The sequence below is a fragment of the Antechinus flavipes genome, chromosome 3, assembly GCF_016432865.1.
Source record: "Antechinus flavipes isolate AdamAnt ecotype Samford, QLD, Australia chromosome 3, AdamAnt_v2, whole genome shotgun sequence".
NCBI classification, from domain to species: Eukaryota; Metazoa; Chordata; class Mammalia; order Dasyuromorphia; family Dasyuridae; genus Antechinus; species Antechinus flavipes.
Genome location: NC_067400.1, coordinates 19,126,653 through 19,154,195, shown reverse-complemented (window position 1 = coordinate 19,154,195; position 27,543 = coordinate 19,126,653). Strand labels below are relative to the sequence as shown.

The 27,543-nt window shown below is 48.2% G+C and overlaps 1 protein-coding gene across 1 annotated transcript; it reads right to left on the bottom strand.

The window, feature by feature from the left end:
- Nucleotides 1–803: 803 nt before the first annotated feature.
- On the bottom strand, nucleotides 804–23,171 carry NMD3 (NMD3 ribosome export adaptor). The gene is made up of 16 exons (XM_051983110.1): nucleotides 23,062–23,171; nucleotides 22,399–22,455; nucleotides 21,045–21,179; nucleotides 18,896–18,992; nucleotides 14,488–14,568; nucleotides 13,665–13,793; nucleotides 13,226–13,316; nucleotides 12,131–12,209; nucleotides 11,504–11,600; nucleotides 9,474–9,591; nucleotides 8,257–8,402; nucleotides 7,376–7,488; nucleotides 7,016–7,088; nucleotides 5,849–5,955; nucleotides 2,308–2,378; nucleotides 804–1,132 (listed from the first exon to the last, which is right to left on the bottom strand). Exons 2-16 carry the CDS (start codon nucleotides 22,440–22,442, stop codon nucleotides 1,002–1,004), a joined length of 1,512 nt encoding a protein of 503 aa, XP_051839070.1. The 5' UTR covers nucleotides 22,443–22,455; nucleotides 23,062–23,171; the 3' UTR covers nucleotides 804–1,001.
- Nucleotides 23,172–27,543: the final 4,372 nt, after the last annotated feature.

Genomic DNA, 27,543 nt, shown 5'->3' with positions numbered 1-27,543 from the left:
AGCACCTACTGTGTTCTCACAAGTTGGGTAAATGCCCTGTGGCAAACTTTGGGAAGGCTGTGGGCAGCCACAGGTACCACTGACATCACTGAAGGAAGTTCCCAAGTCAATAAAGCCCTAAAGTCATATATTTGTGAGAATGTAGAAAGCAATATAAAAGCTTTTTACCCAAAAAAATGCATTTTTAATAAAAAGGACCAACCAAGTAGTGTCAGACATCTTTCAAAATAAAAACCGGGGCCCCTAATCCACTAAAAAGGATCCCTACAAACTATATATTGACTTGGTTTTAAAATGTAATGTTAATAAATGATTAAAAAGATAATCAAACACAGGTAAATATTTCCCCCTCACATTTTAATATAGTTCTGGCCACTCCTGGGAGATTGTGGTACCTGTTTTGAGACCTCTATTCTAATTTTGGGGGACTTCAGTTTGGAAGAACTGAAGGGGACGGAGCCCGGGGTGGGCAGATTCTCCCAAGGGTCTGAATAAAAAGGCAAAGCTCATAGGGGAGGGGAGGGGAAGAGGGGGGAAGGGGCTGTGGGTAGGAGGCCAGAGGATTATCCTGTCCAGTGCTAGAGAGAGAACAGGCTAGAAAACATGAGGGGTAAAAAGAAGCTCAAAGGCAAATATATGGAAATGTGAATAACATAACGGATAGTAGAAGGTATCCGTTTTTTCCTAAGATATTTTTTAAAGTTCTTTTAAAAAATTTCCCCCTTTGGAAACCAACCCCAAAGTTATGTATATGAAAGTATAACTAGGCTGCCATGTATCCAATAGACACTTTCCCCAAAAGCTGAAACCCAATATGAATTTTATTTATGACATGCAGATAAACATTTTCTACTCAATTTTTTAGACTTCAAACATTTTCAAAAGGCCTAAAATTTTATAGAAACAAATAATTCTAGAGCAGGAAGGGATCTCAGAGATTCCCGGTGCAAGCCCTCATGTTCCAAATGAAGGAAGCGTGGTCCGTGATGAAATGCATTTCATCAGCTCATCATGGACGCTCCTTCTCCCCCCGTGGCGTCTTCAGAGATGTGGAGGTCCTCGAGCATCTCAGCCAGGCTAATCTGAGGGGCTCCCTCATCATCCGTGTCACTCTCCACGGGGGCTGTCGAGGCTGAGAAATCACCCGGCAGGGACAAGGCGGAGGAGAGATGGGAGAAAAGAGAGAACAATTAGAGCCCCGGCTCCATGCGCTGTCCCGATCCCAACTCTCAGCGACATTGGTGAAAGAGAGCGGCCGATCCCCCGACCCAGCACGGTCCCAGCCACTGTCTCAGGAGCAGACAATTAAGACTACTTGGAGAAACGACATCCTCCTGGCAACCTTCTCACAAAAAGAACCCGAAGGACTCTGGTTTTATGCCCAAGGCCCGTGGGAATGGCACAGCATCTACAACCATCAAGAGCATCCAAGTAAGCTCCTCCAACTTCCAAGGCAGGAGCCTCAAGTTTGGAGAGACCTGTGCGATGCAAGTCTTAATGGAATTCTGCTGCTCTCCAAATACATTTATGGAATCCAAGAATTAAAACTACAAATGCTATGGAATAACTAGATGTAAAAGGTAAAAGGCCCAAGGAGACTCTTATCAACTAGAGAATGGCTGAATACAAGGATGGCAGAGGAATACTGTGAGAAACGAGGAAGGGGATGATCTCAGAAAAACCAGAGAAGATCTGGGTGAACTGACACAGAAGGAAGTGGGTAGAACTAGGAGAAAAAACGTACACAGTAACACCGCCATTGTAAAATGATTACTTTAGAAAGATTTAAAGTGCTTTGATCACTGGAATGATCAGTCATATTGAAGATTGTTGATGAAGTCTCCAGAGAGAGAAAAAGAGAGAGAGACAAAGATAGAGACAGGGACAGAGAGAGAGAGAGAGACAGAGAGACAGAGAGACAGAGAGACAGAGAAAGAGACAGAGAGAAAAACAGAGAGAGAGAGAGAGAGACAGAGAGACAGAGAGAGAGACAGAGACAGAGAAACAGAGAGAGACAGAGACAGAGACAGAGAGATGATGGATTCCAAATGCAAACCGAGACATATGCTCTTAGAATATGGCCAAGAGGGGACTTTGTTTTGTTTGATTATACATCTCTAAAAGTTGCTAGGGGGAGGCTGTTCCCTGAGGAAAGGACAGGGGAGAAATGGGGAAAAAATTACCAAATGCTAAGGAATTGAAAAAAAAATTTAACTTCTCAGAAGGTGACAACCCAATCAACTGCCCCCAATATGTCACTTTAGTTATAGAAAAAAACATGACTTTTCAGTTGACTTAAATTCTGACCTTTATAAATATTGACATTCTTTCTGATTGTCTCATCTTCTTCCAGATCCTCCAGAAAGTCCTGGTACTGCCTGCAGAAGGAAATTTGCAGAGGTTAACAGACCAATAGTCCACATTAGCCCAATTCGAAGCACAGAGAATAGGAGATCAAAGAGTCTGCAATGATGAAAACTTAGAAAAAAATTTCAAGATTGAAAGTTAATAAAGTTAATAAAACATAAAGTGATTTTTTAAATAGGACCGTATTTTACTGTGGGAAAAGTCAGATAGTCAAGGGAAAAAGAGAGGCAAATCCATTTCCTATGGTCCATTTCCCTACCGACGTTCTCCGATTTTGCCTCCATGTCACCTCCTCTGTAAAACAGGGATTCTAAGAGCATCTCCTTCCCTCAGGATTTGTGGTGAGGACAAAGTGAAGTAGCAAATGCAGAGCTCTTCCCAAAGCCAACAGCGGTAACTGAAGGCCGACTGTGGTGACGAGGTGACCCTGGGCTTGAGTTAGGCCTGCAGGTCGCAAGCTCCGGGAGCTTTATCAGACTGCAGACACCGAGAGGAATCCTGCCGTGGGCTGGGGGACTGGGGATCAACCCAACTCTGTTTAAAGCGGCTTAGCGACGGGCTGCTTATTAGTCACCCAGCACCGAGATTTTTCCCCCATAAACCATGCCCAAGAGCAGCCCCCCAGGAAGTAGAGCTGCTCGGTCTGTGGGGGTGGAGGCAGTGGCCAAAGAAAGTGTAGATGCTTCAATGTGATGAAGTATTGCTCCTATTGTAATATTTAGTAACTTCTTCCTTAAAATGGCTAATTAATTTTGATTGACCTGTTTTTTAGCATGAACACATCTAACAGACAGAACAGTTATCTCCTACTTTTTAAATAAATTAGGACTTCTTAAAAATCTATCACACTTTTCCATTTTTCAAAGTGAAAATAATAAATTAGATCCAAACTATTCATATTCCAAGTACTTTCATTCTTCTTACTGTCACCCTTTATGAGGCTACATAAAGCTTGAAGATTAAAATGCTTGGAGTTCAAAAGCATGAACTTGCGGCAAAGTTAATTATTTCTCGCCAGTTAGACAATATCTTCGCTTTTTACTTATTATTCATCAAGATTTTCCTTTTTATTACACACTAAAGAGAGCATATCCACCAAAGTTACTTTTAAAATTCAAGTTTTTAGGCTTTTCATTACTTATATCAATAGTAATAATAGAGCCAACTCTCAATTTATCCAAATTACTTTTAAGCACCTTCAACAAAGCAGGCGATAACATTAAGGCTTTTGGAGACATAAAAAAGCTCCTTCAGCAGGAGCTGAGAGAACAAAGCTTTTAAAATACAAAATTAGTGGCTTCCCCTCCCTTGGAGAAGGTGAAAGCTGCTCCCCTGGAGCCAGGAGTCTGCTTTATGCCGAGAGCCGACTTCGTGCATCCCAACGGTGGGACTGGAAGCAAAGAAAGGGAGAGGGAGGGAGGCGCCCCGCAGGGCTGACCGGCTCCCTTCCCCCTCTGGGTTCAGAACTTCCTGCATCCCGTCACTTCCCGAGCCGATCCCCAACTCTAGGCTTGGAGTTCAAGTGCCAACCACAACTCACCTTCGCCCGGTATCACCTGGGCTCACGGCATCCTTATTTCTTGCACTTTCTCCACCCTCTGTCCCCAAACCCCTTCCTGTTAAGCTCCAACCCTGGACTCAGGGTCTGGGGTCGGGGTCGGCCGCCTCCCCCACGTCCCCCGGAACTTCGCCCTCCCTCATCTTAAGCCCCTGACATAGTGGATGGAACCTTCTCTGGCGCATTTCCCTAACGCTCCAACTAACGCTACCCTGAAGGTAACGAATCCCCATGTCCCCCGGAAGCTGTGCGGCCCCCAACGCTGAGGGCACTACAGGCTCCAAAGGCAGAAGGAACGACGTTGTCTGGGTAAAATGATTCCGCCTGAGCTGAACCTGCCTTCCCTTGTCCAAGCTTCTCCGTCCCCTCCTCAAGCAGCACAAGGGAGACGGTGTTAGCTGCGCTTTAGCCTCCACGCCGTGGCCGAGGACCCACAACCAGAGCAGCGCCGGCCGGGGGCCCACACCCTGCTTTCTCCCTCGGCGACGTGTGCCAGGCCGGCGTGCCCGTCGGCACAGCCTTCCAGGAGCCCCGCGCTCCGAGACGGACGAGCAGCGCCCACCAAGGAAGGCGCAGACAAGGATGCACTGTCTACCTCAATCCCCTTTTTCCATTTAATAGATGGTGCTCAGCAACCCCAAAATTGGGTACTTCTTATTTCATTCTTATCAAAAAGAGCCTCCCTTTTCAGGTGAAGAAAGCGCAGTTAAAGAGGCCTGAGATCACTAGATCAGCGGCAGAAAGAACACGAAGAGGGACTCACGTCCACGTGCTGTTACAGGGGGCGGAGGATGGGGGCTCAGGCCAGGCAGCCTGACGCTTGACCCGGCGCTAACCTTACGGGAATGGGGCCGGGCAGGAGCCCAGGTCCCTGGTTTGAGCACAAACTTTATTTTATTTGTGAAATAGCTCGAGATAAGCAGCAAAGACGATAGGAGGCAGTGAGAACATTACGGCTGCCTCGTGCCCCCCCGGAGGCCTCCTACTTATTTCCCCGCTCAGTCTCTGTCCAGCCCATCTGTGCAGTTCCCCTCATTCTTACTCCCTCTACGCGCTCGGGTTCCTACAATGATTCGCGAGCCTGTACTGATGGGCTCTGGTTTCTGTGATTACACTGAATGACGTGACTAACCAGCAGCTGAGCAGTCACTCTCACCTCTTTAATACTCAGGGAATCTGGGACTAGCAACTTTCTCCTAAGAGTGGGGGTGATCTTCTGGGAGACCTCTATCACTCCCCCACACACCCCCCCCAGGGAAGCTCACTGCCCCCCCCTTCCATCTCCCAACACGGAACCAGAAGCAGACTAACTGCAGCCGGCATCTCTCCCAGGTGCCAGGCCCGCTGCCCTTCGTTGGGGGAGGGGAGGCAGCCACGATACCCACGATCCTCCTCTCCCAAAGCCCAAGAGCCTCGGGGCCAGAAAGAGCTTCCCTGACCACAAGGTCCCCATTAAGACATAAGCCCGTGCTAAGTGAGATGAGCAGAACTAGGAGATCATTATACACTTCGACAACGATATTGTATGAGGACATATTTTGATGGAAATGGATTTCTTTGACAAAGAGACCTGAGTTTCAATTGATAAATGACGGACAAAAGCAGCTACACCCAAAGAAAGAACACTGGGAAACGAATGTGAACTATCTGCATTTTTGTTTTTCTTCCCGGGTTATTTCTACCTTCTGAATCCAATTCTCCCTACGCAACAAGAGAACTGTTCGGTTCTGCAAACATATATTGTATCTAGGATATACTGCAACATATCCAACATATAAAGGACTGCTTGCCATCTAGGGGAGGGGGTGGAGGGAGGGAGGGGGAAAAAAATCGGAACAGAAACGAGTGTCAATATAATGTAATTATTAAATAAAAAATTTAAAAAAAAAAAAAAAAAAAAAAAGACATAAGCCCGGCCTGTACCTCTCATCGTCTGTGTCCATGGTCTCTTTGTCCCGATCCAGTTCCTTGAGCTTCCAGTTCCTGCGACGCTGACGTTTGACACGATCATAACTCTTTTTGATCAAGACCTAAACACCAAAGTAATCAGAACGTTATTCAGAGAGGAACAACGGCCCAGTGGAAGCCCAGAGACTCCAAAACCTGCTGTGGGGGCCACAGACCGGGGCCGTGGGGGCCACGGGGACCACAGATGGGGCTACGGGGGCCACAGACAGGGCCGTGTGTCCCCGGTGGGGGTCCCTCCGGCCCCAGCCCCATAAGGGGGCAGCCGGCCCATCGGACACAAGCACGCCGGGATGCTGGCGGAGAGACACTCGTTAAGCGGACTTTGCCCTTCTGTTGGCCTTGCACCTACGGCCCGGCTCCGTCTCCTGGGTCTCTGAAACAGCCAAGTAAAACAGATGGATTCTCTCCTTCCATCCCTCGCCTCCACCCCTGCTGAGAAAAGCAGCACCTGTTCACTCCCATTAAAGAGCAGGTGGATGGAGACTCGCCGCACCGACGTTGCACAAACTCATCAGGGTTTTAAAGCGCCGCCGGCTTCGAGGCCTGGGAGAGACTGCTGACAACCACGATTCCGTTCACCGCCTCCCTACGGTACTTTTGCTTTGACGTCACCTTCGCTTCCCAATAACCTTTTCTCCCCCCGGACCCACCCCCCGATCACAGAGAATGGGGGGGAAGCGGGCTCATCCATCAAGCCCAATATCCTAATGGTTTCCTCCACCCCAGCCAAGAAGGAGCGCCTTTTGTTTCTAAACAAACTCTGGCTGCTCCAGGGAAGAAAGATGGAGGCGAGCTAAGAGTGGATCCCCGATACAGCCGGCTAAACACTCCTGTGACTCATTCTGCTCTGTGGTACGTCAAAGGGTCTGGTAAAGTAAATTAAGAAAACTACGGCATTCTGTGGAAGATGGTTGATAAAAAAAGGGACCAAAGTCTCGAACTCTTTCGGACTTACTTTCTCTAGGAAAAGGAGGAGAGCCACTTTCAAAGCGTTTTCAAAGGAAAGCTCTCGTTTGATCTCACCTTCCCACTCCACAGAGACCCCAAACAGCCCCGTTCTTCACCGAGGAGCGGGCACCTCTCCCTCCCGGGGGAAACCTCCCGAGGGGACGGAACACTCACCACGTCGGGGACACGATGCGTGTTCATTTTGTTGGCGTACTCATCGTTCAGGTTGCAGTTGGCCAAGTCAAAGCTGGGATGGAGAAGACGAGAAGCGTGATAAGGAGGACATCCACCTTCCGTGCTGGGGGTCTGCTGCTTTACAGGCTCCCCAGACAGGTTCTGCGCAAGTGGCCGGGCGAGAAGCCACAGTGAAGGGGGCAGACGCTGCGCACGAGGCTCTGGGCTGAGACTGGACAGTCCAGTGTCTCCTCCCCGTCCCGGCCCCCAGCCTCCTCCCCGCCGGGAGCCTCCAGGGAGCAGCCCAACCCAAACTTTGACCAGGGAGCCCGAGTGCCGAGAGGCCCGTGGCGTACCCACCCCAGCACCAAGTCTCCGGGGTTCAGCAGGTGTCCCAGGTGAGTCCGGCAGAAGTACTGGTTGTCCGTGTTCATCTCCGATGTCTTCTGCACCCAGACTTCGGCGAGCATGTGCTGGACAGGAACAATGAGAGGGGCTCGGTCAGCGGCCACGAGCTCCTGCTTCCTGACGGAAGCCCTCTGAGCACCACTAAGGGACGTCTGAGCCCCTTTAAGCCTACAGGGCTTCCAAGGAGGGGACGACCCCTGCTGCCCACCCGCCACTCGGTGCCCTCGCCCTGTCCGTAATGTGGGCCCCAGCCCGGCTCCAGGGGAGCTTCTCCTGTGGCCGTGGGAGGCCTCCCCTGCCCGGGAGGCTCCTGATGGAACGTGGGCTCCCCGAGGGCAGACGCACACAGGGGCAAGTTAAACGCCTGCTGGCCGATGGGCTGGTCACGGGGAGGGGGAGGGGGGCCATGAGCTGGGACGAAGGGAAAAAGAGGGAAGGGACAGAGGTGCCCCCGTGCACAGGCCCTCATGCAGGGCCCACCACTGCACCGAGTGGAACTGGGGCTCTGGGTCCCTCAGCAGCAGAGCCCAGGCTCGGGGCTCCGGCCACAGCCGGCCAATCCCAGTGGGGGGAGGGGAGGGGGGGAGGAGACCCCAGGAGCACGAGCCTGGAGCAGAACTCGGAGGCGGCCTTGGTGAAGGCGGCCAGAAAGCGCGAGCCAGAGCCTGGCCCTCGGGGTCCTGGCATCCACACTAGTCCCCAGCCCCCGGGCCCCCAGCAGGCCAGTGGTTCTCCTCCCGGCCCGGCTCCCGGGACTCGTTTGCTCTGACTCCCGCCTCCTGCCAGAAGGCCTAGTTCAGGAAGGCGGCCTGGGGGGGAGGGGGGAGCCTCACCTTGTTGGATCGCATGCCGGCCCCCGCCACGGCCTTCTGGTTGTGGACCAGGCTGCACTCCATCACAATGAACTCCTCCAGCTGCTTGGGGTGGCACAAGCTGCTGAAGGGGTACCGCCAGTAAGTGTTCCCATCGATCTCGGCGACTGCGGGGAAGGGGCGAGGAGAGCCCTGAGGGCCGGGCGGAGGACACGGCCCAGCCACCAACGACAGACATTCCCGGTCACCTCCCGTGCCGGCTCCGCCCCCACGTGCCCGTTTCTCCCCCAGCGTCCACAACCCACTGAAGGGCCAAGGGACCCCCGGCCACTGCATGCGGGAACGTGGCCACGGGTCTGGCCAGTCTCCGCCATGGTCCGTGCACAATCCCGCCTAATCTCCAGCAGGAGGAGCCTCCAGGGTGTAAGAAAAAGGAAATTTCCCAAAAGCTGAGGCGCCTTTCCTGCCGTCACTCTTGCTAACTCTTGCTCTCCTTACGGATCCTATCAAGATCATTTGTGGTTTCTTATCTAGAGACTTTCCATTTCTGTTCACTCTGTGTTAAGGAAAAATTCTAAACCATTTTGTTTTTTAACTAAAACTAAAAAAAAAAAAATAATAAATTTTTTAAAATAAAAGCAGGCCGAAATGAATCTAAATAATTAGCCTTAATAAAAACCATTCCTCTAGGATGGAAGTTTCCAAATGAGTTTTATCTAAACTCCAGGAGGGATGGAACGAGCCAACCATCCGAGCACCGCCACATCTCTCCATCCCAAAAAGCAAATTGCTTTCCAAAGCCTGAATTGCTTTCAAATACGCTGAAATGTGGCCATGAGGCTTTAAATGAATTAGTCACAAAAATTAAATTGGAGAGCAAACACAATCCAATTTCAGTAAAAGTTAATGGAACGAAACAACTACACAAGAAAAGATTTGAAGGAATAATAGAAGGGATAATTTCTATAAACATTATCAAATGAGAGAAGAGAGCCCTTTTAATCAAATGCTTTCTTCCCAATCCAATCCCCATTCACCTTTTGCAAATATGTTCTGCAGCTAGGTTTATAATTCTCATTTCAAAAAATGAGGGTTTTTTTTCCAAGAATTAAAATTCTGTAATTCAAGGGCATAGTATGAATAGTTTTAACTATTAAAAACCCCATTCACTACTGTACCCAGAGACGTACAACCTTTAAGACAATTTTTTCCATGCCCCCTCCCCCAAAAAGCCTTACTCTGCAGTGTGTTCGGGTCAATGAGGTGGATGGCGCTGGTCACTCGGATGCAGACACAGATCTGGCTCATGTTTCCAAGGCTCTGCGCCAGTTTTGGAGAGAGACACACGACGTTGTCCTGCGCAGAAGCAGAAAGTGGCGGAGGTGAGTCCCGCGTCACAGCCCCCAACGCGATTCTTTCCAGAGTCTCCCAGCCTGGCCCGTCCCGAGAACTCCTTCCAAAGCTCCGCGGCCAGAAGCTCCCTTCTCCTCCGCGGCCCGGCTACCATTTTATTACCATTTATTCAGATATGGAACTGAGAGCCCCTCGAAACTTTAACGTTTCTATCACACAACCACAGGCCGATATTCTATAAACACATACCAGATCTCTGGCGATTCGTAATCTACGAACATCTACAAGAATACAAATTCAACTAAAGCAAAATTTCTCTGAGAACAGCTGCAAATGGCCTTCTCAAATACAATTCCCACTGAAGTCTTTTCTCTGTCTATATTTACATCTACATAGAGACACACAGATACTAGAGAAGAACTAGGAACTGAAACTCCAAAATGCCTAATGGTAGAACTACAGACTGGGAGAACGTTCGAGGTGGAAGGGACCCTCTTTGAGAAATACATTTAAAAAAAATCAAACTGATCCCAAGGACGACGCACCTCATTAGTGAAGGAAACAAACCGTCTGATGAATTTCTAGGAGGACCAGAGTGGGAGCCCTCGGGGGCCTGCCTGACACAGCCGCCTCCCTGGGCCTTCTTATTCCCCCGGACCCCAAACACAGGAGCATGAGCACAACCTGTTGTCCACAAAGGTCTAGGATGTGAATGAAGGAAGAGACACCAAGCTTTCAAAGCTCTCATTAACTCCTTACCCTTTTCACTCTCCACTATTCCTAAGATAGCCTCAGAGCCCAAGCTTTAATTTAAACACAGCGATGGAAAGGAGAGATGCACAGGCTCCGCTTATTTCCATCTGACAAATCCAGGAGCACCTACTGTCAAGCCACGGCAAGTGTCCAGGAAGCCCCCAGGGCCAGACACTATAGAGCCGCTGACAGGTTTGCAAAGCCGTGACTTAATCTGTTAGATCTTAGACTTAAGTTAGATCTGACTTAGACTTAATTAGCCCCCCTCGTGACTGTGGCCGCCTCGGCCCCAGGGGACGGTCAGGGAGGGCTCTACAAGCCCCGGGGCATCACTGGTGACCAGCCTGGCCACGGGGGCTCACGGAGGGCGGGAAGACACAGGCACAAAAGGGCCACGGGCCCCACGGGCCCCCAGCCAGGCTGGTGTGAGACCAAGGCAGCATCGGGGCAGGAGGGAGCGTCCCCGTGGCCTGTGGGGCTGGGGCCGTCAACAACCCGGGAGAGTCTCGTCTCCTGTTTGCAAGTTCTGAGCCAGCCAGAAAAAAATGGCCTAGAGAATGGGAGGGGAGGAGCTGAAAAGCTGCCCTGAGGCCATGAAGTGCAGGAGGACCGCAGTCTGTCCCCCCCACAGCACGAGGGGGCCACCACTGGCTGGGGAAGGGGGAAGGAGGGGCAGGGGGACCTGACTGAGGCTGCCTTAGGCCCCGGGCACATCCCTCAGCCTCTCAGACCATGCTCCTCCTCCTCGCCTGTGAGATGGGGCACCCACATGCAGACCCACAGTGGTTCCACCTTCCATAGCCGCTGCTTTCTTGCCCAAACCCTAAAGGAAGGAGAAGCCTCCGAACCACAAGCCGCCATCCTTGCCCACGGGGGCTTCCCCGAGGCCTTCTAAGGCCTATCGGTGGCAGGGTCGGGGCTGCTCTCACCAGGGCGGGCCTTTCAGAACTGGGACAGCGGCAGGCTCCCCCAACTGAGCCCAGGCTCCCCCCGGCCCAGGCTCCCCCCCGGCCCAGGCCCAGGCGGTCCCTTCCAGCACAATCTTAGACACTTCTCCCCCAGCTCTTCTGGGGCCTCTAACTTATGCTAACTCATGGGGCTGCGCTCCTAACTTATGTTAACGGAAGCTGAATTCAGATTCATCAAGCAGAGGAAGAGTTACCTTGCATATGGGAACAATCTCCACAGAAAAAGTGCTTTTGTAGTTATATGTATTGCTGTGAATGTCATGGGAGATCAGTCTCTGCGAAGATTTGGATCTAAAAGTTAAAGAAATAACGAGGTTACCCTTAACCCCCCAGGACTGACGCAGATCCCGCTCCCGGCGCTGAGCCCGGGGACCCAAACACGCGGGGACTCCTCCTCCTCAGTGCTGACCCCCACCTCTGTGGCCCCCCGCCCCCGGTATCCTTCCCCAGCGCAGCCTCCGCTCCTTGTGGCCCCGCTCCTGGGACTGTCCTCGTGTTCCCGGAGCCGGCTCAGGGCCCAGCAGAGGGTGGCGCTTGGCTACTACTGGATAAGCCGATTTACCCCCGGAGACGCCCCGGCCACGTTCCAGTGGGGGGCACCCCCAGAGCTGACTCCCGCCCCCCGTGTCTGTACCGCCCCCTTCCCGAGCCCCCAACAAGGGCCTGCCTCCACCCTGGGACGCGCCATTCCTGCGACATCCCGCGCCCGGCCCCCCCGCAGCTTCTCGCCCCCCTGTGCCGGCGTCCGCGGCCCCGAGGCCCCCCCGCACCCACGAGACCCGAGGGGCAGCCAGGAGGCCCGGCCTCCCCCACTCCCCTACCTGCAAGGCACCGTGCACTGCAGAAAGTCCACCATCTTCTGCGCGTGCTGCTTCTGGGCGTAGTAGAAATCCAGGCCATCTAAAAGGAACAGGAGGGCGGCCCTGAAGGGGCTTCCACAGGCCCCGAGTGCACTTCTGGGCACTAACTCCCGCACGGAGGGAGGGGCTCTGCAGGCCGTGGGGGCCCCACGAGGGAGGGGGCAGGGCCGGGCCTCAGGAGCGTCGCCGGCCAGCAGCAAGGCCGAAGAGCAGAATGTTAGCCAGCTCTGCCGACCTCTGCTCTCTGCCACCGGCACCCCCCCCCCCCCAGAGCAAACAGAAGCCCCCTTTCCAGCTGCAGGTCTCCCCGGGAGCCTGTGCTGACTCATCACACCAAGAGTTCTCCCCAGGAGAGGGGGGCGCCCCAGCAGGACCCCTCGGGGCCCGGGTACTCCTGGGCGGGGCGGGGGCCAGCAGCCCATCTAGGGCAAGCCTGGAGCCCATCGGAGGCCTTGCTGACCTAACAGTCCGCGGGCCGGGGGGCGGCCAGCCCGACTTCGGACAAGCCGCCCGGCTGGTTCTGCCTCAGTTTCCCCGCCTGTCAGTTCTATTTACGTTCACAGAACCCTCCCCAAAATGCTTCTTCCTAAGGCTTTAGAAACGCTCTCCTGAACAAGGCAGCCGACCGTTCCCAAGGGGAGCACAGCCCTCGGGGGCCTTCTATCCCACGGAGCTGACAGCCCCAGCTGGCGTTAACTGTCCCATGAAACGTTCTCGCCGTCTTTTAATGCCGTCTTCCCACCAATAAGGACGGGAGGAGAGCCCGACGGACTCGCCCATCCCTGCTCACTCTTTCCTTTAAGTGACTTTTTAAAAGGCGCAGAAAGCAATCTCTTCCCACGTGCTCCCAGCTACTCTGATGGTGCAAGGCTCCGAGGCCTGGGCTTGTCCACGTCTTTGCGCCCCGAGGCTCCACAACAGGAACAGCGGGAGGTCCCGCGGCGCTTCCCACCCTCCCAAATAAAAGCGCGCGGAACGTTCCATAAGGAACTTTGGGGTGTCGGGAAAATGAAATTTCAAACGTCTCAAATGCAAGGGGATCCGCGCCCGCCTCACCGTGAATCTCCTTGATGCGGAGGGTGTTCTGGTGCGCTCTGTGCTTCAGGATCAGCTGCTCCAGGTAGTAGAAAGTCTTTTTGTGTAAGGTCTAAATTGAAATCAAGAACCCAGAACAAACGTTAGAGGTCAAAGAGGAACAAAAAAATCAACTCTGAATGGCACATTCTTCTAACAGGACAAAAATAAAACGGCGCCAGAGGCATCCGGGTAAAAATGTGCTCTGGAAAACAAGTACCCACGACTCATCGATGCTCCCGTCTTACAAAAGCCCAGGGCCCGAAGACCCCCGGGGGCTGCCAAGCTCTGGAGGAAGGGCGAAGGGCGGGCTCGGCCTCCCTCCCTCTCTCCAGGCTCCAGCGGCTCTGGGGGACAAGCAGGAGGACCCACGGGAGGGGGGAGGGGAGGGGGCGCTTCCGTCAGTCCGCATCATGCTTACCTTCTGCCTGACCTGAACCACGGCCTTCCAGAAATCCTTGGCTTCCACCCGATGGCAAGCATCACACATCTGGGGCTGCACCACGTACTCCACCACGAACACTTGCTGAAGGATGGCGCCGTTCAGGACCTGGAGGGAGAAAAACAACCGTCCCCGTCCATCCGTCCCCAGAGAAAGCCACGTCCAAAGTCTCCTCACCTGTGGCTCCGAGACTTTCCATCCCGGCACAGTTATACCTGAAAGGCCCATAAACCCGTGCGATCTCATCATCCCTTTAATTGAAAATCTGTTCGCGTAAGTACCTTCAGAATGTATTTCATATTAATTAAGGATAAACTACCCAGATTTAACATCCTATATGTAGAAAATGGTAGATTATTTGATCAAAAAGGTAAAAAGACATAGTGATTAAGCCCCGGGATGTCTTACATTAACATTTCAAAGGCTCTGAAAGATTCTTAAATTAAAGCAGTTTCACTTGGGAATATTTTCTTTGAAGAAAGATGAGCTCTATATAATTTAGCTGCGGAAATGGAGAGGGAGGTGGAAAGAGCAATCTTCAAAAGAAACAAAAGCGTCTCCCGGCCGATGTTTTTATTTTAGTTAGAAAAAACTCTCAGAAACCAGCGTAAGCCTCCATTCTACCCCCTCACGCGTTTTCCCCAAGGACCAGCCAAGCGGACCAGTGACCCCAAAGCAAGCAGAGAAGGAATAACGATGGGATTAAACGAGTCAGCCGGGAATAACCCTCCCTGGTCCCTTTCTGCACCACAGGCAGCGCAGCAGGACTCCCGCTTCCCCTCCGGGCGGCTTCCCCGCTTACCTCCTTCTGGATAGTCAGCTTGACTTTGAGCCGCTTGGAATGAGGTTCTGTCCAAACAAAGCCAGCTTCGATCAACCGTACCTTCAATGGGACAAATGAAAAACTAGAGTAAACCGTGAAGAACTCGCCCATCTCCCCGGAAAAGGGGAAACGAGCTCGGTAATGCACCAGATCTCACAAGATGCTCCGAGAAAGCCAAGGTTCCCCTGGGCAGCCACGAGGTCTGGTGGATCGCGTCAGACCTGGAATCGGGAACATCTAAGTTCCGATTCAGCCTCAGATCCTTGCCGATTGTGCGATTCCAGGAAATCCCTCAACCCTGCTTGCCACGATTCTCATTGGTAAAATAAAGTGGAGAAGGGAATGGCAAAACCCTGCGGGATCTCTGCTAAAAGGAACCCCCGATGGGTCACAAGGAAATGACTGGACATCCATAAAGGGTCCCCTGAGGCCACAAGAATCACAGGCACTCGGGCAGGCCCAGAGAGGGAGGACGGAGGGACCGTGGTACAGGGTCTCCCTGCACAAGATCGTCCTGGGGTTTCCTCCCGCTTTTCTCAGAGCGCTGATTCTAACCCCCTCAGGCAGAGGCCAGGGGTGCTCCATTCCGATCACACTGAGTCAAGAGACTTTAGTCACCATATTCTGATCTGAAATTCATGGCTGGCTACTTCCTGACCAAGCTATGACACAATGTTAAAATCCGGATTTTTTTTTTTTTTTTTTTTGCAATCACATTCAGAACTGACAGATTCTGTTAAAAAAAAAAAAAAGAAAGAACAAGAAAAAAAAGGGAATTGGGGGGAGGAGAGAAAACCAAATATCCATGGGCCAATCCTCTGGGAGCGAAGCAATTCTGACTCAGAACCCTCAATATGAATTCTGGCTACTGAAGCAAGCAATTAAATGAAACTAGACTTCATTTAATAAGAAGCTGGGTGGCGCAATGGATAGAGCACCGGCCCTGAAGTCAAGAGGACCTGAGTTCAAATTTGGCCTCAGACACTTAAGTGTATGACCCTGGGCAAGTCACTGAACCCCAACTGCCTCAGCAAAAAAAAAAAAAAAAGAGAGAGAGAGAAAGAGAGAGAGAGAGAGAGAGAGAATAAAATGTTTAAAAATTAAGACCAATTTTGCTTCTTGTCTTCTCTGAACTTTATCATCTCTATGATATCTTAAATGACCAGTTCAAGTCTCCAATGACGCCCAAATGTAATAGTTGTCACTAATTCCAACCTTAAATGTCCCTCTTGGCTTGCTGGCTCTCCTGCCAACCCCTCCCAAAGCTCCGTGCATTTGCTGTTTTGTGACGCTACTTGTATGTACGTCAGTGTAATGTTCTCTGTCGAGTTTTCTTGGGCTCCTCTGGGAGCAGCCTTCGTTTCAGGCCAGTAATCGCCCCAAACGCAGCCAGGTGTTAAAGCCCACATCCTTTCTTGTCTCCTTCGGCTGGGGCTCGGCTAGTTTCCTGGAGGCCTCCGGAGCTTGGTTTCAGTGGAGAAGCGGAGGAGGAGAGCTGCCGCCACTTCTGTCTTCCCTCGTTCCGCTTCTGGCTGAGTTTGTCCCAGCTTATAACCTCTCTAATCAAAGGTGTGAATCTTGTAGGACTACAGTAAGTACTAAGTACATGGACTGAACTAGAGAACGGTTAAGCACCGGGCTGAACAACCACTGTCTCTATCAATTCCACTGACTCAGCCCCTTGTTTCAAGTTCTGGCCCCTCACACGTCGGGGTAGGTCAGGATTGCAGAGGACAGAAGCTCCTACTGGAAGGGATTGTCGGGAGGACCCAGTGAGATATTTATAAAACACTCAGTGCAATGGCTGCCACGTGGTAGGTATTTTTAAATGCTTATTCCCTATAATCATAGAAGTATAATACTATTAATTGTCTATAACAAATTTCAGAAAAGCCTGAAAAGACTTCCATGAACTGATGCTGGATAAAGTGAGACAATATTATACACAGTAATAGCAAGTTTATATAATGATCAACTGTGATGGACTTAAGTCTTCTCAGCAATACGGAGATCCGAGACGGTTTCTACAGACTTGGGATAGAAAATGTCATCCACATTCAGAGACACAACTAGGGAGACTGAATGTGGATCGAAGTACAGTATCCCTACCCCCCGCCTTCTTTTTTGGTTCTTTTTCTCTCATTTTTTTCTCTTTTATCTGATTTTTCTCACACCTCACAAATGTGGATGCTGATAAGGATTGTACGCATATAACCTATAGCAAATTGCTTGCTCTCTTGAGGAGAAAAAACTCTGAAACACAAAATCTTACATAACTGAATGTTGAAAACTATCTTTTTGTATTTAGAAAAATTTTAAAAAATGTTTGTTCCTACTTCCCCCCTTCCCATCCCCATCGCTCCGCCTGTGTCTGGATTCAGGAGGCCTCCTTTTCATGGCAATTCCTTTCCATCTGTCCCCAGGACAGCGACACAGCCAACATTCCCACTTGGGTCCACTTCACATTTTTCATGCAACAGCTTCTTCCCCCTCACCGGGACGGAGCTGCCTTTGTCGCGTACGACGTCTGTCTCTGCTGACCCTTTCTTCTCTGGCACGGACGTGGCTCCTGCTAGAGCTGGATACCGAACCACAGAGCCATGGGCTCGGGAAGCCCGCTTGTTTCCTGTCGAGAGCTGGGAAATTTCCTTTAGCTGAAGTGATGGTTAGTGTCCGGCCCAACTCGGGAGTCTCCTGGCTCACTTCCTACAACCTCCACGTGGAAGGTTACCAAACTTCTCCAAGTCTTGCTCTGAGCCCGACTTCCCAGCATGCTTCTTGCCTCCTGCCTTTGCCAATGGAAACATTAGGAATCGGCCCCGCTGACTCTGGGGGCATTTCCATACGCCTTTGCTCTCTCGCATGGGTGGAGGTGCACCACGTGTAACGGTCACCCTCGTTCTCCACGCCAGTGGGCACCATGTGTAACAGTCACCCTCGTTCTCCACGCCGGTGGGCACCACATGTACGGTTACCCTCATTGTCCACGCCGGCGGGCACCAGGTGTGTAACGGTCACCCTCGTTCTCCCCGCTGGTGGGCACCACGTGTAACGGTCACCCTCGTTCTCCCCGCCGGTGGGCACCGGGTGTAACGGTCACCCTCGTTCTCCATGCCGGTGGGCACCATCCTTGAGCTGCAAGCTGGGACGGCCCACGGGCAGACACCCCCGAAGGCTGCAGCTGGAGCACCTGCTCCTCTCCCGTCTGAGGAGGGCGTAGAGTCGAGGCCCACTTCCCACCACTGGCAGCAATCCGCAGGCTCCTGCTCCTTCAGCTGGGACGTCTCAGGTCCTGCATCTGCTTATAAATTACTGGACAAACCCGGCCTTCGGGGGAGCCGGGCAGAGCTCTGCCCCCTTTTGCACAAGAGGACCGGAAACACGACTGACGGCGGTTCTGCGTTTTCACCTGCACGGCCATAGCCGAAGTCCCTCCACTCCCGGCCAGGCCATTCTCCAGGGAGCAGAAAGCCTGACACTGGAACCACACGAGCCTTCCGCTGGGGGACAACCTCCCAGAGCTTCGGCGCTGCTCGGGCAGCCTCTGAAAACCCCAAACTCCCTCCTGCTGCGATGAGCACTGGAAGTGGAAGAAGGAACTTCCATCCAGGACAAATCATCGAGACTTTCAAACGAAAGCCAATTTTCCTTTTAAAAAATTTCCACAAGAAAACTTGTAATTATAAATATGAAAAAGTGGCTAAAAACTTGATGAGGCAAGGTTTGTGCAAACAATAAAAATGAGTTTAATGATCCTTAGCCTTACATGACGTGAATTTCTTTTAACCTAAGAGAACTTTTATAAAATTGATGGAAAAGAGCAAATCTATAAAATCTGATGATACTTAAGCTACCAGTGTTATCTACTTTGCATAATGCAAAGGGACAAAGATGCTGGACTGAGTTGAAAGGTCACCAGATGCTGCCATAATTTACAAAAGTCCATTCATTAAAGGATGAGTGAACTACTTTTTTGAAAAGCATTTCCAGCAAAAAGGTTCTACAGGCATTACTGATAAATATTCTCCTTAGTAACTTTAACATGAAAGGTTCGATTTAAATAGTAATTATTTCAAACATCTTGAACTCACATAACCAGAGAATTAAATGATTTCTGTTTAAAAGGCACATGAGTGCAAATACAGGCACAAACACACAAATATTTTGCCAAAATAAAATTTAAATGACATTCTGCTCTTCCTTTTGGCTATTTTGGTACTTTGTAAAGAACCATACAAGAAAAAAAAAAAAATCAAATCCCAGCAAATCAGAATACCAATCTGTACCATTATTTCTGAATCTTAAAATTTCTCCATTTTCTTCCAATTTATCCCCTGTTATCAAGGTGTGATCTTTATACCCAAGTTCCAGAAGATAATTAATCTACCTTACTTAAAGAAGCCTTGATTTTTTTCAAACACAAAGTAAGGAGTTCCCTTGACTCTAAGGCACATTGTATCCATGTTCCTGGTGGCTGAAGATATCTAAGGAAAAACAAAGAGAGAGTCAATTATGAACTCTGCATGAACAGACAGGTATACACAGAGCATTTAAAACAATTTCTATTCCCCAGGAAAACTCAATCAGGAAGTTGTTAACCAGGTTAACAAAAAAAAAAAAAAAAGTTATTTTTTTTTAAATATTAAAAATCTCATGATTTATGTATGTACTTATTCAAAAACCCAATGAGAGGTCATGGGACTTATTTTGTATAAATACATAACATAAATTTCATTTTGCTTTTCATTAAGACAGAGTGTTCCTGAGTACGGTTCTTAGAAGATCTCTTTCAAAGATGTGATTTTTATCAGAGCGAGAACTCTCACCACTGACACCGACCGCTGCCCCTCTGGTTGTAGGATCTGAAGAAGGGCTGTGTCTCTGTCCAACCTGCGCAGAAGCTTCTCCCCAGCTGGCTGGGCTAATTCTCCAGCTATCTGCCGGTTGCCAGGTCACTGACACCTCCATAAGGACGCACTCCAAGCCCTGCCAGGTCACGGACCACGTCAGACCACTGGCTGCTCCCAGGGCTGGGCTTTGGTTTAACTTCGGTGCATCCACATCACCGGGCCAGCCACGGGAGTGTCCCAAAAAGCCAGGCTGTCTGAACGCTGACCTCGTCCCTGGGAAATCGCCTTCTCCTACGGGGTCCCCCCAACCTCGGCACGCCTGCCTCATCAGGACTCAGCCTTCTGACTGAGGACACGGCCACGAACGCAACGTTCACTGAAGCAGAGAACAGGAGAAAGATCTTCTGCGAGAGTCCCTTCCCCACCCTGCCCTCATTCCGGATTTCTTGGGTTTCTCTACCTTGTCACCCCCCCACAGACACATTCTCCCTCCCAGCCAGCACGTCCTCTTCCAAGTCCCACATCCTCCCTCAAGCTTTCCCTTTGGGGACTGGTTCTTCCTTTTGACCGGAAGCTCCTGGGGAACGGGGACTTTCTTTGAGTATCTGTATTGCCGGCACTTAGCAAATGCTGGCATTTTTTTGTTGTTGAGTCATGTCTAACTCTTCATGACCCCATCTGGGGTTTTCTTAGCAAATGCTGGAGGAGTTGGCCATTTCCTAATCCAGCTCATTCTAGAGATGAGGCACCCAGAGTTAAGTGACTTGCACTTGTATCTGAGGTCAAATTTGAAGATTAATCTTCCTGACTGTGAGCCCAGCACTCTATTCACTAAGGCAGGGGTCCTCAAACTTTTTAAATAGGGGGCCAGTTCACTGTCCCTCAGACTGTTGGAGGGCCAGACTATAGTAAAAACAAAAACTTTGTTTTATGGGCCTTTAAATAAAGAAACTTCACAGCCCTGGGTGAGGGGGATAATCGTCCTCAGCTGGCGCATCTGGCCCACGGGCCATAGTTTGAAGACTCTGCACTAAGGCTACCACTAGCTGTCCTTGTAATAGGTATTTAATAAATACTTATTATCAAAGATAGGAAGAAAAGTTAAGTACATCTTAAAGTACTTAACACATCTACAAAATACAAACATTTGTATTAAAGATAAAAATTCCACTGTATCCAAACTTAATGTTGATTCTTTTCATTTCACTCAACCAGGAAGAAAAAACTCAAACCAGTGGTAATAGCTACATTATTTCTTTTATTTTTATCTCTCCTTAGCATAAATCAATTTCTTAAAAACACCTACAGAAAAGACATCCTAACAAGAAGCTAACAATTTTATAATGATCTTATTTATTTCTTAAGAACTAGAAAACACTGTAAAATTTGGGACTCCCAAATATTTGCCCCAAACTTGTAGCTCCTCTCACTCTAGATCTGGGGTAGATAGGGAACTTCCAGTCTGAGAGCCATAAAAGGCCCAAGAAATCATCTCCTTAATCAATCCAAGGTGATGAGCTGAAAGCTGGATACAAAAACCTCCCACTGCTTGAGCTCTCTAAGTCGATAATTTTATGTGGCCCTCAAATGATGTTATAAATATCCAAATGGCCCTTGGCAGGAAAGAGGTTCCCCACCCCTGCCCTAAACGAAAATCAGAATATAAAATAAACTAAAATATCATACCTTTCACACTGTTTGCAGAAGTTAATTGAAACTTGTTTGGGGATCCCTTCACTAATGTCCACTTGCGTCCGCAAACAGGCCACACACATGTTGGCTGGGTTGGGGGGGATGGGGACACCGCACTCGCAGCACAGGCTTAAGTAAATGGAACAAAATAAAGCACATTTTAGATTTCTGAAATGGGACAGTGACAATACATCCTCCTAAGAGTTCGGGGTGCACTATAAGTTTTAATTTGTATTTTGACCTTCTTTCTGATGACATTTCCTCAAAAAAATTTTGGATATGTTGCATTCATTATATATCGGGATTAACTGAGAATAGCTACCTACAATCATGTCTCAGGATGTTTTCCCTAAGATGTCATTTCATTCTACAATCCAAGTATAAAAATACACTCAAAGGAAAAAATTACTGAGGGAAACAGTACTACATATCGAAGTTATCTTATTTATCCTATACATAGCTTTGTGGGGGTGTATGTATACACATACATATAGATGTATATATATATATACACACACACACATAATAAAATAAATTTTAAAAATAAAAAAATTGAAACAAAAATTTACAGATGGTAGCTCTCATAAGAGTGTAAGCTTTTTGAGAAGAGTGCTATCTTTGGACTCTTTATATTTCCAGGGTTTAATACAGTGCTTGGTACACAGTAGGCATTTGATAAATAATTATAGAACTGTATAGATAGGAGAGGTATAAAATCTTATTTTATGTCATCCCATTTTTAAGATTGGCAAACTGAGGTGCAAACATTGTTTGGATCATCCAAAGAAGCATTTAAAAGCCAGAGTACAGAATTCAAGCTCTGGTGCCAGACCTGGCCTGTTTGCTGGTGAATAATAATTATTTAATATATCTGGACATTTTAAAATTCTGCTGGGTTCTCGTCCTGATTTTTTTCTGTTGTGGTTTCATTTTCCATACAGTCAGAAGTATTTGCATCTTCAGCAAGGGGCTGAGTCTTGAGCCTGAATAAGAAGCCTAAGGCCCGGGTGCCCCAGTTCTCACTGCCGAACACTTTCCGAAGATCTCTAAACAACTCTAAAGTGAACATCGGACCAATGGGCACCCGAGCAGAAACCACAGAGAGGCGGCTCGTCCTCCAGAGCCCCTGCCTGGCGGTGGCAGCCAATCGGGACCCACAGCAGATGAGCTCATGGCTCACTATGGAAACGCTACAAGTTCCTCGTAAATAGTTTGGTGCCCAACTGGGGCGGGCGCTCGCAGCGGGCGCATGCCGGCAACTGAGCAGGAGTCCAAAGTTCGGACCCAGCGAAACAGACCAGGTGAAACTGACAGAGAAATTGACAGGACAAAGACGGCGGTAACTCACACGCAGCCGGGGCTGCTCGCCGCTGGGCCCTTCAGATACTCCATGGTCCAGAACGCCCTGAAAAAGGGAAGGGGGTGAAGCGCATTCTTTGCCCCCCAGCTCGAAGGGACCCCCTCCCTCCCTCCCAGTCACGGGCTTCTAACTCGCGCCATGCCCCACGAGATCTCCCCACCCCCACCCCCCCGGGCGCGGGCCGTTAGGACCCCCGGAGAAAAATGAGTGCCCGGAGGCCTCAGGAAGGGGCCGAGCCGTCCTGACAGGCCCTAGGTCTGTCTGCCAGCGCACGAGGGTTCTGGCCCGAGCTGGGCAGCCCGGGGTGGCCCCGGGACTCAGTTTCTCCTCCGTAAAACTAGATTGGGCTCGATGGCCGAACTTCCGCGATCCCGAGACCCTACGACATCAGCGTCAGCTTTTTCCTCCTCACGGGGGAAGGGGCCTCGAGGGTCTCGCTCAGCTCGCGACCTGTGACTCCTCGGCTCGGGCCTCAGCCCCGTCCCCGACCTTTCGGTGCCTCAGTTTCCTACTCTGTATGGGAAGGTGAATCCCAGTCCCTCCCCGGCCCGACTCTCCTGACCCACCGCCCTAGGGGACGAGTCACGGCCCGGAGCTCCCCGCCCGTCCCGGGACTACCCTGCTCTCCCCCCGTTCTTCCCCAGAACTAACCCCGATCCTTCACGGGTTCCTCACACGCGGCACCGGCACTGTCGCTTCCGGGAAGAAGATCTCGCGCGAGAGAGTGCATGAGACCTTACGAGAGTCTGTGTTTTCTTAAAGGGGCAAGTGTCGGAAAAAGAGAACGGAAGGAAAGGAGCTAGTAGGGGAGATAGAGGAGGGAGAAAGGGGTGTCTCTCTCTATAGTCAAGAGCCACACACTCCCCACTCCTAAATTTAGTGTCTGCTACAATGTTATCCCTAGCAAGAACCTCAGAGCCATTTGATAGATGAGGGAACAGAAGACCAGGGAGCTGGAAGATTTTTTTTCCTCTTTAAATGACTTATTGATCGGTTTTCTTTGCATCCCTAGCGTTTAGCAGGCATACTGTAGGTGCTTAATAAATGCTAATTTTATTTATTAAAGCTCTCTGCCACTTCCCGGCGACTTCTCGACATCCCCCAGGGAATCCTTCCCTTAGAACAAATAAGAACAAAAGACAAATCAACCCATTTGTGTGTCTAAAATTGTTTGCCTAAAAACTGGAAACTGAGTAGATGCCCATCAGTTGGGGAATGGCTGAATAAATTAGATATATGAATGCTAGGGAATATGTCTGTAAGAAACGATCAGCAGGATGGCCTTGGAGAGACTTACCCGAATTGATGCTGAGTGAACTGAAAAGGGAACATTGTACACAGCAACAAGATTGTGATGATCAACTGTGATGGACTCAGCTCTTTTCAACAGTGAAGTGATTTAGACCAATTCCAATAGATCTATCCACAGAACTAAATTGCATGAACACTGGTCACTGCACTGATTAGAATTCTGAAATTTAAGTGATTTTTCCAGGGTCATTACAAATAAATGTGAGTGAAACGGAAATAACCACTTTTTTTCCCTGAGGCAATTGGGGTTAAGTGACTTGCCCAGGGTCACACATCTAGGAAGTGTTCTAACATCATATTTGAACTCAGGCCCTCCTGATTTCAGAGCTGGTGCTCTATCACTGCGCCATCACTTCTTTAAGCCATTTTCCCTGACTCGGAATTTAGAATTCTTTCCACCCCACCTCCAATAGCAAGAGAAGATGCATCCAATACAATGTGATTTTAACAAATATATTAACACATGTTTAATAAATAAAAAAAATCAAGACAAAAACACTTATTGTGTCCAGAGCATTGTAATTGTTAACAGGAAAATGACTTTAGATAAAATATTAGGCTTAAGATATAGAAGGGAGATATTGCACAACCTAGATAGTTATGAGTATAAAAATACTATACTAGTTATGTACTAGTATAGTATATTAATACAAGGTCAGTAGAAGGGAGATATTATACCAACCCAGACAGTTGTAGGATAAAAATACTATACTAGATATATACTAATATAATATATTAATACAAGGTCAGTCTGTTAGAGGAGAGTCCAAAACATGTTTTCGAAAATAAATTCCTTTAAGGCAGCATGTTGCCTTACATAGTAGTACTGTTGAATTGAATTAAAATCCAAGAAGAATGGCCTTTAGGGACAGAATGTTCAGAGAAATCTTCCCTGAATATCTGACCATTTAATTTGAACTTCAAAGGATAAGCTGGGATGAGCAAATAAAGGGGTACAAAGGTGAAGAATATTATATCAGAGGGAACAGAAATCAAAACCTTAAAAGTGGAAAAATCAATGAATTGCAGAGGCATTAGGGGAAAAAATCCTTTTGGCTGGGAATGGGAAAGGTAAGGTGAGGCTAGAGTGTGGGAGAGCCGCTGAAAACAGGTGAACCTGTAACTTTAAGTATCCCACAGGCTCCTCGCCTGAGTCCTTTCCTTCTCCCCCTCTATGCTACTTCACCGGATGAACTCATCAGCTCCCAAAGATTTAGTTACCATCTCTGTGCTAACAATTCTCCCATCTATCTATCTTGTCACAATCTCTCTTGACCTCCAATCCCACACCTCCAACTTCCTTTCAGACATTTGAAACTGGGTACTCGTGGACATCTTAAACACAGCATGTCCAAAACTGAATGTAATCTATTTCTTCCTGAACTCTTTCCTCTTCTACCATTCTTATTACTGTGGAGGGCAACACCACTTCCCAGTCCCTCAGGCTCCCGATCTAGGAATCATCCTGGACTCTCCACTCTTCTCTTTGTATCCAAGCTGTTGCCAAAGATTATCCATTTCACTACTACATCATCTCTTGTAGAATTCACATCTACAGCATCTACTGTATATTTCACCACTACAGCATCTCTTGTAAACTCTATCTCTATATCATCTCTTATAGATTTCATCACTACACCATCTCTTGTGAATTTCCTCTTTGTAGTATCTCTTGTAGATTTCACCACTACATCATTTCCTGTAAATTTCACCTTTGTGGTATCTCTTGTAAATTTCACCACTGTAACATCTCTTGTAGATTTCACTCTCCATAATCTCTTGTAGATTTCACCAATACATCATCTCTTGTGGGTTTCACCATTACATCAGTTCTTGTAAATTTCACTTCTGTCACATCTCCTGTAGATTTCACCTCTGCCACATTTCTTGTACATTTCATCTCTATAGCATCTCTCAGATTTGCTCCATTCTTTCCTCTGAAACTGCCCTCTTATCTTGTCACACTTGGTTTACTGCAATAGCTACTGGTGGGATCCTCCTGCCGCCAGTCTCATCCCACTCTAATCCATCCTCTACTCAGCCACTAAAGTGATTTTCCCAAAGTACAGATTCAACCAATTCATCCCTTTACTCAATATACTTCAGTAGTTCCTTATTACCTCCAGAATCAAATGCAAAAAAAAAAAATGCTCTACTTGACATTCAAAGCCCTTCATAATCTGGCTCCTTTTTACAATATTCTTAAACCTTCCTGGACATCATGTAATCTTCAATCCAGTGAAAATTGGACTCCTGGTTGTTCCATGACACAATGCTCCATCTCTCAGCTGGGGCATTTTCTCTGACTGCCCCTCATATCTGGAATGCTCTCCATCTTTCTCTCTGGTTTGGTTTCCTTCAAGTTACATCAAACTTCTCCTTCTACAGGAAGCTTTCCCCAACCCTTCTGAATTCCAGAATTCTCTGTTAATTATGTCTTATTTGACATAGCTTGGTTGATCATATTTGTTTGCTTGTCTCCTCCCATAGATTATTAATTCCTTAAGGGCAGAGACTGTCTTTTGCCTCTTTTTTGTATTACCATTACTTAGTAGAGAATCAGACATTTAAAAGGCACTTAAAGTTTACTGATTGACCTCAGTTTTCCCATCTGTAGAATGAGGGAATTAGACTGCATGATTTCCGAAGTTCCTTTCAGCTCTAAATCTTTGAGCCCATGCATCTTTTCCTTAAGATCTCACAAAAAAATTATCACATAATATTTTATATCTGGAAATCTGTGCTCTCCTTATTCAGCTTAACTCCTGGTACCTATAAACAAAATATGTATTCTCTAAACTTTCTCTCTCTTTCAGCACATAGCACATACAAGTAGGTTCTTGGTATTGCGTAGCTAAGTGACACAGTGCCCTCCAGCCTGGACTCAAGAAGACCTGAATTCAAATACAGCCTTAAACACTTATTAGCTGTGTGACTCTGGGCAAGTCATTTGACCTCTGTTTGCTTCAGTTTCCTCGGCTATAATATGGGGACCCTGAAAAAGGAAATGGCAAAACACTCCAGAATCTTGGGATTATGAAGAGTTAATAATAACTAAAAAATGACAATAATAACCACAAAGGCATTTAATGTTGAGCTCCATTTCTTTTCACATAGCAAATGAAGTTCAATGATCTCAAAGCCTTCTTCCAACTCTCTTTGGTCATTCCTCTTTTGCTAAGCTGTGATTGTTGGCAAGTTGTTTTTTTTTTTTTTTTTTTCTCATTAAGCCTAAATCTGCTTCTATTCAACTTACCCAATTTTCTCCTAGGAGAATAATCTAAATCCATCTTCCACTTGACAGTCATCTCAGGACTTAGGAATGTGAAGTTAGTCTATATACATATCCAATGTGTTATAAATACCACATAGGAGATTGGCCATGGAAATAATGTTAACAAAAGTCTGGCCAGCATTGTAGTAATACTACAATAAATTCCAAATAGACAAGATATATAAATTTTTTGGGGGGGAAATAACATCACAAAAAATTAGAGACAAATGGAAAATCATATCTTTTACAGTTATGAATAAAGGAAAAATTTGTGTACAGATTAATAAAAGACAAAAAAAAGCCAAAATAGAAAATATCTATTAGTTATTACTGAAGTTTTGCACAAATGAAATTGATGGTAAATACAGTGCTTGGCATAGAGCAAATACTTAATAAATATTGATTAATTAATATAGTTAGAATCAGAATTAAATAAAGGAATGGAGAAAATTCTGACACCCAAAATATATCAGAGTTTATAAAAATCTAAAAAGTTAATAACCATTCTCTAATAGATAGATGGTCAAGAAATGTGAATATTTTTCAAA